The sequence below is a fragment of the Epinephelus fuscoguttatus genome, linkage group LG7 (genome assembly GCF_011397635.1).
Source record: "Epinephelus fuscoguttatus linkage group LG7, E.fuscoguttatus.final_Chr_v1".
NCBI lineage: Eukaryota > Metazoa > Chordata > Actinopteri > Perciformes > Serranidae > Epinephelus > Epinephelus fuscoguttatus.
The window spans coordinates 1,938,014-1,954,112 of NC_064758.1; the positions used below are offsets into that span (position 1 = coordinate 1,938,014).

The 16,099-nt window shown below is 37.7% G+C and overlaps 1 protein-coding gene across 5 annotated transcripts in view; it reads left to right on the top strand.

Moving 5' to 3' along the window:
- Positions 1-3,647: 3,647 nt before the first annotated feature.
- The window catches only part of foxp3b (forkhead box P3b), a 37,763-nt gene continuing 25,311 nt past the window's right edge, over positions 3,648-16,099 (top strand). Inside the window, exons 1-2 of one of the 5 annotated variants that reach the window (XM_049581728.1) lie at positions 3,648-3,697; positions 15,070-15,215. In XM_049581728.1, coding sequence (XP_049437685.1) covers positions 15,072-15,215 — 144 coding nt within the window. In that variant the 5' untranslated portion in view covers positions 3,648-3,697; positions 15,070-15,071. Of the gene's footprint in view, positions 3,698-4,011; positions 4,106-7,561; positions 8,308-15,069; positions 15,216-16,099 lie in introns of those variants that run through there. The other 4 variants (XM_049581727.1, XM_049581725.1, XM_049581726.1 and 1 more) reach the window with 4 other exon arrangements.

The window sequence follows — 16,099 nt, forward strand, 5'->3', positions numbered from 1 at the left end:
TTTATAAACTCAAATAGTTTAGTACAACCAACATGATTTGCTTTGACCTCAAAAACCAAATTTTTAAAATAAGTCATCAACTGACTAAAACACATTGATGAAACAAATGTAATTTTTTTCTGTATTTACAAACTTCATTATTTTAAGCATTCAACTAACCCCTTGAATTTTTTTAAGGTGCAAATTGCTCTCAGTGACTGTTCCATTGGGGTGTGCATGGGTTTAAGCTCAGTAGCCGGTGGCACACTGAATGGTAGCCTCAGCTGTAAGTGTGTGAATGTGTGTGTGAATGTAACATGTAGTGTTAAAAGAGCATTGAGTGGTTGGAAGATTAGAAAGGCACTTTCCAAGTGCCGGTCCATTTACCATTTAAAAAAACGAGAGTAGTGCGAGTAATATATTTCTATAAATATATTTACACACTTTGGTCAAGTAATTCCATAAATGAGTAAAGCTTTTCACCACATTTAAACCACAGATGGAATAAATGTAGAGAAAGCAGCCAAAGGAGTGTTTTCTTTGAAATTCTGAATTCGGCACTTTCACTATAAAATGTCACAGGCACTGGTAGAATTTCACCTCTAATGAAACAAATACTCACCCCCACTCTGGCTTGAATCAGCTGAGTAAGCCGTTACATCCAACACCTTTGTCAGGGAAGTGATGATTGATGATTTTCACTCTCAATCACCCACACTGAGACGGCAACATCATTTACAGTTCACATGCAAGTCTCCCAAAACCCTGTCAGCAAGAATCAAAACAGAATTCTCACCTCATCATCATGTGCTCAGTCATGTTGTGGGATCAGAAAGTAGAGTCATCAAAGCTTTTATCACACTGTTGAAATTCACACGAGAACACCGTAGTATGCCGTATTGGCCGTACTGTACACAGACACCCGTGTACTTCTGATCTGCGGCGCCAGCTGCACGTGAAAAAATGATGCATCGTTTCCAGCTCACATCAGTATCACTCATGTCTGACAATTTATCAGAGCCGATGCCAAGTGTCTAAAGCATCTAAGAATTCAAATGGAATTGATGAACCATACAGTGCTGCAAACTGTCTGGTTGAAAAACTTGTAGTGTATTTAAAATGGTCAGGAGAAAAGTGGCCTCATATTGAGCTTGGAATGAATGGATTCTAGAAAAAGCAACGGTGGATTAAAACTAAGTACATTTACTCAAGTACTATACTTACGTACAATTTTTTGGTGCCTGTACTTTTTTTAACATTATACTTCTACTCCACTACAGTTCGGAGGGAAATATTATATTTATTAGTGCACTACATTTATCTGACAGCTTCAGTTAATTTAAAAATTAAGATTTTTGCACACAAAATGAACAAATAGCTTGTAGAACAGGTTCCATCATCAGTTTAACTCACTAACAGTTTATACAAGCACAGCTGAAATGATTAGTGGATTAATCAAATAATTAGTTGCTTTACAGAAAATTAACTGCCAACTATTTTGATCATCATTTGTCATTTTTCTTATGTAAAAAACTTTCATGGTCCCATCTTCACAAATTTGAAGATTCAATACTTTTCCTTTTTATCATTATAAAAACCAAACAATCAGTTGATTTATTAATAAAATATCCAGCAGACTAATCCATGGTAAAAATCCTCCTCAGTTCAAAATGAGCTCCACCTGAATCAACTACAGTAAAGACTTGCTTTTACTTGCTTTTTTAATCCATTAGTCATAAGAATATAAGAATAAGCCTTAAAAAAGAAGATAAAAAATAAAAAATAAACTAAATAGGCTGTATACATATGTTTTAAAAAAGAAGAAGAATAGGCCTAAAACAAACAAAAAACAAACAAATAAAGCACCAGATCTACTGTGTCATTTTGTTAATGCATTAAAGCCTGATATTGTAAATCAAAAAACACAAGTTTTGCATCCTCTGTCATTCAAGCAGTGCATTTTGTATGATCACAACTTCAACTCACTTTAATGTTGCAAATGGTAAATGCAGAGCTCATTTTAAATGCTTTATATACTGCTGGGAAGTTTAATCTATAATTATACATCATAATTTATGAGTTGATTATATTTTGTATTATTAATCCATGTTTTCAAAGTGATAAAGGCAGACAAAGAAATGTAGGGGAGTAAAAAGTACAATGTTTCCCTCTGAGATGTAGAGAAGTAGACTCATAAAAAAGAACAAAATGGAAATACTCAAGTACAAGCACCCCAGAATTCTCTAAATTTTAATGATAGCAGTTGCAAAGTATTCTGTTTCTACGCAATACTAAATACTAACAACTACTAATAATTTCATATCACAATTAATAATTAATCTGGAAAATGAAAAAAACAAAATAACAACAACAACAACATACATAAGAAACCAGAATGTATTTTAAATAAAGCAGCAAAATGGGGCTTGTTCATTAAAAAAAAAAAAAAAAAAAAAATCAGTAGGAGGATCCCCCTGATCCCCCCACAGAGGCCAGGGCAAAGCCCTAGATGTCCTCAAATCCTAAACGGACGTGGATAGAAGTACGACAAAGATGCAAGGACAGTTTTCCCATGTTGTGCACATATTTACACAACTAAATCTCCATTACAGGACAGCAAAATATCTCCTGTTCATACCGTTTTGTTTTTAGTACAACATTAGTAAATCTAAGGTTATCTAAATTAATGTAGCTATACAGTAATTATGCCAACTTTCTAAATGGTAAATCTGAAGCCTAAATCTAGAAGTTGGCCCACTTTAAATCTTACTGACGTCCAGTGACATAAACCAAAAGTGGCTGCTGAACACTCACATGTGCGCACACACACACACACACACACACACACACACACACACACACACACACACACACACACACAGTTCTATTCTCTCACAAGTTTTGAGATACCCTTCTTCGAGACAAAAAGCAATTTCCATTCATCTCTGCTGTATCAGGGTGGTGAGGAAGGTCTCATTTTTAGTGAACCAACACTTTAAAGGAGCATAACTGTAATGTTCACATGCAGAATATGAACATGAATGCTGACAATGCTCTAAAATGTCCCTGTGTGCTTCAGATTTAATGCAGATGTGAATGTTACTCAGTGGATGTCTAGAGGGCAGAAAAAAAACAACATGAGGCCTAACTCATCAAAATACTGAAATTGAAATAAAGAGAAATGCATCTTTGTTATTTGAAAAGCAGCAAGGAACTAATTTGTATTGTTTAGTTCCATTCAAGCTTCAAAGAAATCCTATTTGTTTAGGAACAGCACCAACTACACTCTGTAATAGATGTATGTATGTATGATGTGTTAGGATTCATGTATTCCTGATGGAGGCACTCCGACAAATTAGATAATTAACCTGAACAGTGAAAGCTCTACATTGTTGTTGAAGACAGAACATTTGGACTGAGGCAGGTTAAACGTGTGGAAAAAGCCGTTATTTTGCTTGGGTGTTTGAACTTTTGCACAAACACGGCTTGTTTGTTCTTTGTGCTTGGGTATAAAACTGCTTACTTTCCAACAAACATATTTTTTCAGGTTGTCAGAGCAGCGTTTGGAAAGTGTAAAGGTTTTCGTCGCAGTTTCTTGTTGTGTTGTGTTGTGATTTGCTGAGAACATAGGCTTTGACTTTCCTCCGTCTCCTGCTGTGGGTATAAATAGTGAGTGGATATCTCACAGCTTTACCTTTGCCTCTGAGACTGTCACCAGGTGAGTGCTGAATGTTTACCTTTATTCTAACATCCACTACTAGAAACATTTCTTAAGATAGTAGGATGATAAATATTTTGAAATTATTATTAATTTTTTTTTAGTTTTAGCAGCTCAACTGAAACTTTTACAAACAATAAATTGACAAATGATATATGGTTTAGATTTTATTGCGAAGTACACCTCCTCCTTTTTATCTTTTGTCTGTTTGTTACTTTTTTGGGTTTCCAACCAAAATCATGTAATGGTGCAGTCCTCTTCAAACCTAGGCCTGTCTCTTACGCTAAATTTGAGCAGCCGAAAACCATATTTCCTGTGAAATAAGTTCCCCTCTGAATCATTTCAAAGTATCTCCCTCAAAGAAGGGAAGACAGAGGCAAAGAGAAGGTTCTGCACGGAGGTGGTACGGTAAGCTCAGATTTTACTGTTTTACACCAAAACTTGAAATCATCTGGCTGGGATCATTACAAAGTGACGAAAATGGGAAAGACTTAGAATATGTGTAGAATTAGAGCGTGTGTTTAGTGAGAGCAGAACACAGTCGATGAGGATAAACCTTGTGAACATGTTCTTGTGCAAATATTTCAAATCATAAATTATTAACAACAGGAGTAGTGTCATGCACAAAAGTTTTCAGAGTGAGAAACACAACAGGCCTTGTTTAGTTTTTGCTGATATTTCTGGATCGGATCTTTTACCACTGCCTCGTGCTTTATCAGTTACTGATAATTTCACGGACACAGGAGCAGATTTTTTTTTAAGAAGTTTTCATTAAATGTCAGCAGCATAGTTCTGGAATATTTTCATAAATTTATATCACACACTTCCACAAAATGATCACATAAAGCTCTTCTTAATGAAACGGAAAATTATGACACTGATCTGTATACCCATTAGAGTGAAATTAAAGGGTTGTTTTTCTAATTCATCAGCAGAATATTGTGATTGTTGTACTGTCAGGTTCTGAAAGTCAGACTGCGTTCAGGACATTTTCAGGCTGTGTATAAAAGACACAGATGGAAAATGGAGCATTTAATTTCTCACTGATTCCTGAAACACCACCAACACAGCCCTTTACTTTTTCTTTAATGCACAACTATTGAGGGTGAGGGCTTATTTGGGAAATGGGCAGTCTGAAGATCCTACGACAATGATGTCCAAACGTTTCTAGAATGGGGGCCAGATTAGATCATGTGAACTGACCTGGGGGGCAGCTGCTTCTCAGTTTTTATAAAAGTGTTTTTCAAATAAATCACATACAAATCAGACAAACACAACTGTTTCATCTTTCAGTGCTGAAGTATTTAACATTCCTGTACTCTTGGCTTTTGGCTGTTTTGCTGTGGCCAAGTCTGCTACCCAGCAGCAAATGTTGGCTGCTTGGTAACCATTTGTTTGCATGTTCACTGTCTGTTTATGAAAACCCATTAATTCTGCCTGTGTAGTTCCTTCTTGGTGCACATCTTTAAACTGTACAATAGTCCATTGTGAGGTGAACAGAAAATTTGAAAAGCAAACTTGCATAATTGACCAACTTTGTGTGAAATTAGTCCACGTGCTGGGGTGGCCCCGGGGCTGGACTTTGGACATGTCTGTCCTATAAGCACTTCTTTAATGTTCACCTGTGCTGGACTATTCTATATTCTGTTTGAAAGCCTCATTTTTGCTGCACTGGTGAAGTTGAATGTCATGAGTATAACATAAGCAATACAGGAAATATACACACACCAAAAATGTAAACTAAAATACTTCTTCACAAAATGACATTTAAGCACGAAAGTTCATTCTCAACCTTGGAAACAGAAGTTTAAAAAAAAAAAATGTCTGAACCCAATCCCTATTGTTTCTCTGCTGGGGGAGGCTGTCTTTCAAAGCTCAGGAAAAAATGCTAGTTAGTGGAGATAAGAGTTCTCTTGTAAAATTGAAATGCTCAGAACATTACATCTTCAAAACCACAGTGTAGTCAGTACGAAGCTGGACATGCAAACACTACAGAAGCCAATATCAGCTGTGGTTGTCACTGATTTTATAGCTCCATACCCTTTAGATCATAACATCATTGTCTTATCTAAAGGCGTCATGATGATAACATTTTGTGTAGGCCTCCTTTTTCCTTTTCCTCTGATCATTTCAAATCATTTTATCTGCAGTGATGACTCTTGGTTTGAGGGCTGAGAGAAATGACAAAAAACCAAGAGATAGACATGACACACAGAGACCTGATATCCCAAAATAAGGATATTATTATGCTGTGATACTGAGAGGACCAGCCTGCTGAAGTACTGCACACAGCACAGCATGACAGAGCTTTTTATAAACTGGATTTAAGGTCTGATTATATAAAATAAAAGTATGCCAAAGTTGTTTCTTTTGTGAGCACACACACACACACACACACACACACACACACACACACACACACACACACACAGCAAAAACATAGTTTACAGATTGTATAAGTCTTGCATATGAAACTACACAATAGAAAAAAATGACTTTGATTAGACTCAAAAAAATATGAGGCAAAATTTTTCAACTACGTTTTTCTGTTTTTGATTAACTTGATATTTTAGTGGCCAGAACTCAATACTGTAATATACATCTATTCTATTGTCTAAAATTATCTGTAAGACTAACAGTTTAGTAGAGCCAACATAAAAACACCAACTACATTAATTACATTCAACCAACTACATTAAATTCAACATGTGAATGACATTAGACACCAGGATGAAAATGAATAAAATCAAAGACAATTTTTGTGAAAACTGAGTTGCATTAACTGTAACAGTCCATTTTTAACAATTTTGGAACTAATGAAAGACTATCATTTTGTATGTATTCCATCAAATCTAAAATAATTAGTTACATATAATTTTAAAAATTAAAATGACATTAAAATCAAATCAAATCATTGTGTTAGCATTCAGTCATGTTTATTAACCAAATTCATGAACAAACTCTAGTAATTATCATTCACTTCCTGTAACAGCAGAGTCAGTGTAATCATAGTTTCCAAAATAATAAACCTTTTGAATAGACACTTTTTAAGTGCAGCTTGATGTCTTGTTCAGAAACACGTTCCACTGAAGCATTAAATTCCCCATGCGATAAAATACAATATTTGACATTATACAATAAATGGAGAGTTCAGTTGTTTTTAATTTTGGTTGATTACTGCTGCCATATACTGACCAGTATAAATACAATATCTTGGCCTGGTGCTGGACAAGCACATTACATTAAAAGGAACTGTCAGCATTGTAGCTCAGTCAGCACAGTGCATTATAGAGTGATTTGATCCTTCCTGGGAGTCCATAAACTCAGTTTTGGCCATTGGTGGAGATATGGGATGGGAACCATCAGACATGACATCAGACATAAATGTGAAATGTTCCGGCTTTGGAATAGACTTGTGCAGATGTCAGATCAGAGATTCACTTAAAAGATATTTAGTTGGGACAGGATGATTGATTTGAAATCTTTATTGTATTTGCACAACTTGTCATTTTTTTCTAGAATACGTTAACATGTGATAGTCAGGAGATTAAAGGGATAGTGCACCCAAAAATGAAAATTCAGCCATTATCTACTCACCCATATGCCGACGGAGGCCCCGGTGAGTCCTCACATCCTTTGCAGAGATCAGCGAGGGGAGCGGTTAGCATACCTAATGGTAGACGGCGCCCCAGACTAACGTCCAAGAACACGAAATTGAATCCACAGAGTACCTCCATACTGCTCATCCGTAGTGATCCAAGTGTGCTGCAGCCCCGACATAAAAAGTTGTTTCGAAAAACGTCATATGAACTCTGTTTTTAGCCTCGCTGTAGCCTGTAGCTCTGACTGCTTCTCTGTGCTCCACGCTCACTTGTGTGCGCTCAGGGTGATCGGCGATGCACGGTCTCTGAAGAGCAGCAGTCTCGTCAGTACTGATGTCCAGATTCTCAAGTGCAGGCATCGCCAATTCCCCGTCTAACCAGCAAAGACTTTCCTCATCCACTGGCATTGCTTTGCATTTGAAACAACTACACCACCAGGTTTCCAGTGCTCGACTCCGGTATTCAGCAGCTGGCTGAGGCTCATGAGCTGCGGCAGCTGCTTCGTCCAGTAGCCTGAGTTCCGTCTGTATACCCGGGCTCAAACAAATACGGCTCAACAAAGAAATGCTGTTCCTCCTCAATTTCAAAGTCTTCAGACATGTTGGGCTGTCCTTTGCTAAAAGACCGTAGTGCAAATTATCTTTTAGCTACTGTGGTTACGTTGTCTCTCCCTGCGGTGCACATGTCACGTGATGTAAACACGGGTGAGTAAAGCTCATGCTTTCGCTGGTCTCACGCAGGCGCGCGGAGCACAGAGAAGCAGTTAGAGCTACAGGCTACAGTGAGGCTAAAAACAGAGTTCATATGACGTTTTTTGAAACAACTTTTTATGTCGGGGCTGCAGCACACTTGGATCACTATGGATGAGCAGTATGGAGATACTCTGTGGATTCAATTTCGTGTTCTTGGACGTTAGTCTGGGGCGCCGTCTGCCATTAGGTATGCTAGCCGCTCCCCTCGCTGATCTCCGCAAGGGATGTGAGAACTCTAAAACTTCATGGCATATGGGTGAGTAGATAATGGCTGAATTTTCATATTTGGGTGCACTATCCCTTTAAGAGTGAAATGTTTCATATGTTTAGAGAAAAATGGTCTGTTGACATATGGTATAAACCAAAACTACGAAAACCAAAACTACTGTCTCATAAAGACTAGCTACAGTGTGGAACCTTACATTAAGTATAATCTTAACAAAAGACAAAGATCCCTATGTGCACAGTTAAGCGTAGGAACATTACCACTAGCCGTAGAGACCAGAAGGTTTAACACCACCTCAGAGGAGAACAAAATTTATTGAGAATGAGGGTCATTTCTTGTTTTACTGTCCTGTATATGAAGACATAAGGGATGTACTTTTCAGTAAAATGACCTCTATCTATGTCGATTTCTTTTGGTTGGATAATCATAACAAATTTGAGTTCTGTTTCAGAAGGGGAACCTTTTTGAGGCTAAATTTCTTTTCCAGGCCTGGGATAGAAGGCAGAGTATTTTGTCTCAGGACTGGGCAGTAAAATAACATGTACTTTGGATTGTTCACTGCAGTGTCATTGTAATGGTCTTGTAAACCCATATAGGTTGGGCACATGTTTGTGTGCATGACACAAAATAAAAAAAATCAGTTAATCAATCATATACCCCACATACTAGAACACACAGTATGGACACATATACTGGAGTAATGAGAGCCATACATGAGCCATGTCAGTCCAGCAGCCATGTACATGAGCCAGGCGGATGTATGTGGAGCCTGGTTTTACCCTCAGTATTTAAAGTCTCACAGAGAACATTTGAAAGACTTAACAAGAAGGAAAAGTCTGGAAGGATACTTCAGAAAGAGGGTGTTAGTCAGGCTGAAGAGAGTGCAGCATGCACTGGTCACATTATCAAGTCACCCTTGCACAAGATTTCAATTAGTTGTTGAAATCCTGACACTTTTTATTATCTGTAACTTATATAAACATGCATAAATGGATAATTAGTCTTTTTTTTTTGCAATGTATCTAAATTTGAAATGAAGGTGGTATGAATTGTACTGTTCAAGAAAAAAAGTCACCTGACAACAATGCCTGTTTTCATTTGAATAATTAATCCTTGAGCAGTTGGTTGGGATTATTCTACATCAAAGATCTGAAAACAAGAGTCTCCTACATATGTATCAATGTGATTGGGATGTGTGATTTGAAATATTGGAGTATGTGAGTAATAAACCCACACACCATTGATAGTAGTAGCAGTATGAGGCATCTGCAACTTTCCACACTGTAATGTGGCTGATTACAAGATCCAAACAGGAAATACTTCTCTGAACCCATTTGTGGCCAACAGATGTTGACTCACAGAAATACCGACCAAATATCAACCATCACATCATATCAGTCTGAAGGTGTAGTGTTGTGACTAAAGCTCTCCTCACTTTGACAAAACAGACACAGAGACTTTGATGGGTTTCTTCTGGGGGAGATAATGTCAAGAAGTAAAGCCAGAATGAGACACGACAGTGAGAAGCCACAAACATGTTGAGTGCTCTCACTTTCTACAGAATTCTGTGGGTGTGCATTTGCGTAAGACGTATGGTGTTGGCTGTTTGGTTTACTGTATAGATGCACACTTCCCTACAGTCTTAAAAACTCTCTGATGATGACACTCGGATAGCTGATAGAGAGGACCCGTGATATGTCATTTACACAATGGTTAGAATTATTACTTGCTTCATGGAGAGATATTTTCATGTCATTAGCTTTGACATAAGTTTCTGAGGGCTTCCATAATGCTACCATGACTTGAGAACATAACCATCATGGCTGCATGCTTTTTAAAATACAGAAGATGAAGCCAAAGACATGCCAGTGGGTATAATGGCAGTATGTGCTGTTGGAGTTGACCACAGTCTTTGTGAAGGACTGCAAACTTCCAATCATACAGTGTGTGAGGCAGCTAGATGCTCAAAAGTTGGAGAATAAGAGTCTGACAGCTTTATGTAACCCATAAAACAAAGCATCATGAGGTGAATTACTATTCCAGGAAAAACCATCTCGGCATCTACAACAAACACAAGTCCCAGTGGTTGCAGGTGACAGATCACCGTGCTGCACAGAAGTGGAGCAGCTTCATCTCCCACTCTTTCTGTAGACTGCTGTGGTGATGCTATCTGTATGTCTGTTTTTAGTGAGTGTCTGTCACTGCACCTGTGAGCAACCTCTCCACCAGGAGGTCTGGTACAGGAAATGTTTTGAACCACAAAAGACTTTAATCTGTACATGGCTGCAGTGAATGCTAGATGCTGGTTGGCTGGAAGGTGTGCATTATTTTCAGGTAACCACACAGCTCTGATACCACATTCAAACTTATTCATTCTTCTGCATAGGATCAGTACTGTAATGTTAATGCCTGAGTATAGCTGTACTGTCCAAAGTTAACAATACTTATATTAAGAAGACAATACATACAGTGAGAAAAATAAAATGAGAGCACAAATGAATAACTCCATCTCTTGATTTAGTTAATTCATGCTCTCAAATGAATAATTGATAGACACAAATTAAAAGTATGGCCTCTTGAATTAATTAATAATGTGCACAAATTACTAATTTGCTCTCTTGACTTACCTAACTAAGCCTCTCAAATAATAACTTTATTTATATGGAACCACAGACGATGACAAATTGTTGACAGTTGACAAATACAGGACTGAACTACATTATTGACACAATTGTTGATGACTCCTAGATTTCTAGCATGGAACTTAAAAGGTGCTGTGTCTGAAAATGTATCACTGAATACTAAAGTGTCAAATTAATGCATTAATAATTAGTGCCACGCCATCCCCTGGTATAGGCAGTAGAGGCGAATACTAAGGGCACCATCATCCATAGGTTGTGCCACAAATAGGGGAAGAAAGAAAAATCAAAATGTTTACCTTTTGCTATTTTTTACTAATAATTTTACTATTATTACTTTGAATTATTACATACAAGGCCACAACACCACAACAACTACTACTAAATAATAGAGGCCTTTTTTTTCTGGGTTCCTGCCGCCCATTGGCACCCCTCCCCCCCAGCTCAGTACACTTTACCTGCTCTCTGGGGGAGATGGGTGAGTTATCCAATGTTACGTGAACCCCGAAACACGCTGTACTGTTGTAATGTCAAAACGACAAAAGCTCTCTGGTGCCCACTCAATTACCACTACACTACTGAAAGTAGTGGATGTGGAGAGAAAGAACATAGAAAAAACACAACAGCAACAAATCTAATTATATTATTTCAGTACTGCTAAAACATACATTACTGTCACCCCAACACTATTTGACACACTTTGTCGCTTTTTATACCATATTATCTGACTTTCCAGTCTTAATCTGCAACTTTTCTTTCTCTTAAAATTATGAGTTTAATCTTGTAATATTTCAACTTTATTCTCATAGATTTATGACTTGATTCTCGTAGATTTGCGATGTTAACCTGTAGATTTATGACTTTACTCTTGTAAATTTACGATTTTATTCTTGTAGATTCTCGAAATCTAAGATATTTTTTTCTTTAACATGGCACTAGACCATGGATCAAGAGAGGAAAGATGGGGAGCAACTGCTTATGCACAGGGCCCAGAATTTTGGGCCCCCCCCCCCATCAGTGTTTAGTTTGCACTGTATTAACATACATAGTGCAGCTGACTTACAGTACTGATGAAATAACAGCCAATGTATGTGTTGATTGGATTAATAATCTAAAAATATGTTATTGTTTTTTCATTACAAAAAACAAAAACAAAAAACAATTATTTCAAGAGTACAACTGAAGTCATGTACATGAATGAGTCATTTTTTCCTCCATGACATTTGTGGGGCTCTGAAGTAATGTCAAATGTTTTGTATGTTAAATATGAATGTGCAACGTGACCATTGATCCAGAGAGGTCAAAGGAACATACAATACAGTGTAGTGAAATAGAGATATAATGTGCACACAATGAAAACAGTAGCATCAGAATTCTACAGGTACTGAGTTACTTAAATATGGGTCACATAATCAGACAGGCCCAAAAAACTTAAATGCCACAGGCAAAAAACTCATCCTATCAAAACAGTATACGCATCAAAGGATTCTAACAACACAGAGCAGTAGGTATAACAACTGAACATTACAGAGTATTATTATTATTACAGTAATATCTGCCTGTTTTTGTCTTACAAAGATAGCCACCATCATAAAACCCTTTACATGTGAGTGCAGATGGTGAGTGTGAGTTCATGAATTGATTGTAATTTGTAAATGTATAGTTGTTGTGAGGATGTATGTGCTTTGTTTGCTGTTAAGATTAATTAAGATTAGTTTCTCAACCAACAAAGTAATGGCAAAATATTTTTTTAAGAAAAGACTCTCAAGTTTCTCTGATCCCATCTTTTGTGGTGTCTTCACAACACATTTTCATTCCGACCTCATCAATCAATCAATTTCAATCAATTTTATTTATAAAGCCCAATATCACAAATCACAATTTGCCGCAAAGGGCTTTACACCATATGATATCCCTCTGTCCTTAGGACCCTTGCAGCCAATAAGGAAAAACTCCCCCCCAAAAAAACCTTAAAGGGGGATTAAAAAAAAAAAAAAATGGTAGAAACCTCAGGAAGAGCAACTGAAGAGAGATCCCTCTTCCAGGGCCAACAGACATGCAATAGATATTGTACAGAACAGATCAACATAATAAATTAACAGTAATCTGCATGACATAATGAGACAGAGAGAGAGAGACAGAGACAGACAGAGATGCAGGACAGATGGTAGTGACAGTAGCTTACAACAACATTATTGAAAGAAGTAATAATATTATAATTATAATTACGGCTATTGTGGTACAATATGTTGAAAGTATATATTAATATATGATAGTGTACATATGTGACAATAATCATATGTGTATAATAACAGTAGAAGAATGACTAATGATAACAGCAGCAGCAGGAGGCAGCAGGCAGGACCACGGCAGCAGCACAACCACACATCACATATCAACATTTGGTCATAGGATTCCTGTCAACATATGATGCACAAGGTGCCCTGGGTACATTGGTTGTTGATGTGAACTTCAGCCTGATACATGTGTTGTCTGTTTTCAAAATACACTGCTGTTTTCACAGGCATGTACATGTACAGTTTGCAAACAGTCTCTTTCAAAGAGTACGTCAGTACAACACCGTGAAATTGTTTTTTTCCTTCAACAACAAACGCACATGGTTACATTTGGCCAACGCATGCATGTGGTTGGGATAGGTAAAAAGAACAGGGTCTGGCTTTACAATCTTATGGGAAGCAAACACTGGCCTCCCGGGTGAAAGTCAGTGGTTGTTGGACCCATTCACCACTCCTTCCACCTGCCCTACTCAGACATCCTTAAATTCCATTGTTGTTCCACTGTGTTTCCCCTTATTGTTTAATGGCGCCTGGCCACATCAGGGGGAAACACAGTGTATCATGCGGATGTGAGAGGACGGCTTTCTTCGTCGGTGTTTGACACTAGAAATCACTGACCACGCGCTGGATCTCGACAACTTTGGAGTGAGACCTGGTTGGTCTTTACTCCTCTATGACAGTGAATGGAATATCTTTGCGTTATAGACTAAAAGACATTTAAGGATGTCATCTTGAGCTTTAAGGAAACCGGATCAAAATTTTTCACCATTTTCCAACATTCTATAGACCAAACACCAAATTGATTAATCAACAAAATAATCATCAGATTCATCGACAATGAAAATAATCATTAGTTGCAGCCCTTGATGTTACTGTAAATGCCTGTTAATAGTTGTTTTGTTCAAACTGGAGCAGCAAGAACAAAACAAAAACAAAGCACTGTTCTCGTAAATTTAGCATGGACATGTTTTTTTGCTTTCGCTCATTTTGGAGTAAAAATTGAATACACATTGTAATGGCTGTAGAATAATGGCACCATATGTGGTTAAACTGGTTCCCTATATGCCTCTCCTTCATTTTCCAATTCTGTCTATTATTACGATCTCCCAGGAAAAATTAAGGCTCCATTAAGGGCACAAAGGAAGCGCATCAATCACTGAGCAAGAGCATCTGTATGTTAGAAAGCAAACATCCTTGTGTAATAGGTTTGCTGTCTATTGCATTACAAGTTTGTTTGCTTTATCAAGCACATACGGGAAAAGTTATCCTTCAAGGCTTTCTTCCAGAAAGTCCTTCCTGGCAGAAATCTATTAATTTTAACCCAAACCATAATTTTTTTCCTGACTTTTAAAGAAATCCCTTTCTGACCAACAGAAAGCCCTGAAGAAAGGGTGCTGCTGCTCACCCTGCCCTAGGCTTCTTTATGTAGGTACATGGAAGGGCAGGGAGGTTAGCTCTCTCTGCCTCAGGCTTTACTCATTTTTTTCACATGGAGGGCAGAGGTGTGCTCTCTCTGCCTTAAGGCTTTCCATGTACTGTAGGCATGTGGAAGAGGCTTTCTGCATAGGCCAGAGGAAAGGCAGGGGGTCCCCAAAACAGAGCCATACCGCCAAATATAATACTGCAAATTGAAATAATGTTTTTTTTGACTAAAGTGTTCCTGACTGAAATATGAATGTTGCACTTTGGAGAATTATTTGTATTTCTAAATGCATCTTGTACGCAGTAAAAAATTGCTTGTAAAAGAGCATGTCATGGATGTGTTCTTTTTCTTCCAGAAATAATAAAAAGAGAGAAAAGTTTATAACACAACCTGGAAGGCCCGTGGAGTATTAATGTCTCTCCTGTTGCTGCAGAGATGCCAGAGACGCCCGGTGAAAGTGTTAGATGTGAGCAAGCTCAACCACAATGTGACAACAAGATTAAACAGCTAGAGGAGCAACACCATCCTCTTCCTCCTCCTTATCCTCCTCCTCAGACCAATGATGCCTCAGGAAGTCAAGTATGCAAAAATCACACCATACAGCCATACAACAAACTTCATCACTTTGTCAACACAGAATACACATGAAGTATTTTCCTGTCTTCAAGGTCGTGCTGTCATATCATTATATAGTATATGATTAATTCTATTAATTAAAATTGACTAAACTATTACTCAGCATTTTGATGTTGTGGCTGGTCTCTGTACAGTTGCAGTAATTCTAATGCTAATGCTCTACAGCACAAACTCCAGCCTCATCACATATTAGTGTTTGGTCATGGACTTTACATGATGTCACAACTTCAGCCTGTTACATGCATTGTCAGTTTTCAAAATATACTTCTGTTATTGCAGGAAATGTACAGTTTACATACAGTCTCTTTAAAAATAAACACACTATGTAGGTACAACACCAAAATGTACCTTTTTTTCCCTTCAACAATAAACAAGCATGTGGTTAAGTTTTGCCAACACATGCACATGGTTGACTTTGTGATAGAAGTCATTGTAGCATGTATGTCATTGTTTGGCCTACAATGCAGTGTTTTTAATATGCAGTTAGCCTTCTTAGACAAGTCTTGCTGTGTTTAAATACTTATGGCCCATAGAATAATGAATAGATGGAAAACAAGCGCCCTTCTTGCTGGAGGACCCAATAAGTCTCATTATGGCAGCAGATACCAACACATCAGTGGGCTGAATGGAGGAGATATGCTGAATAAAATCAGGTGGCTAATAAACTGCTTTCGTAGTTGAAAAAAAAAATTATCAAAAGATAATGCGTCAATAACGACAGAGTCTTTTTCCCCTTTAAGTAGTCCTGTAATGTTATCCCCTCCACTCGTAGTCTCCATATTTCTCAGCTCAGCTGTCTGTTCCATCCGTAGAGACTGACCTCTGGT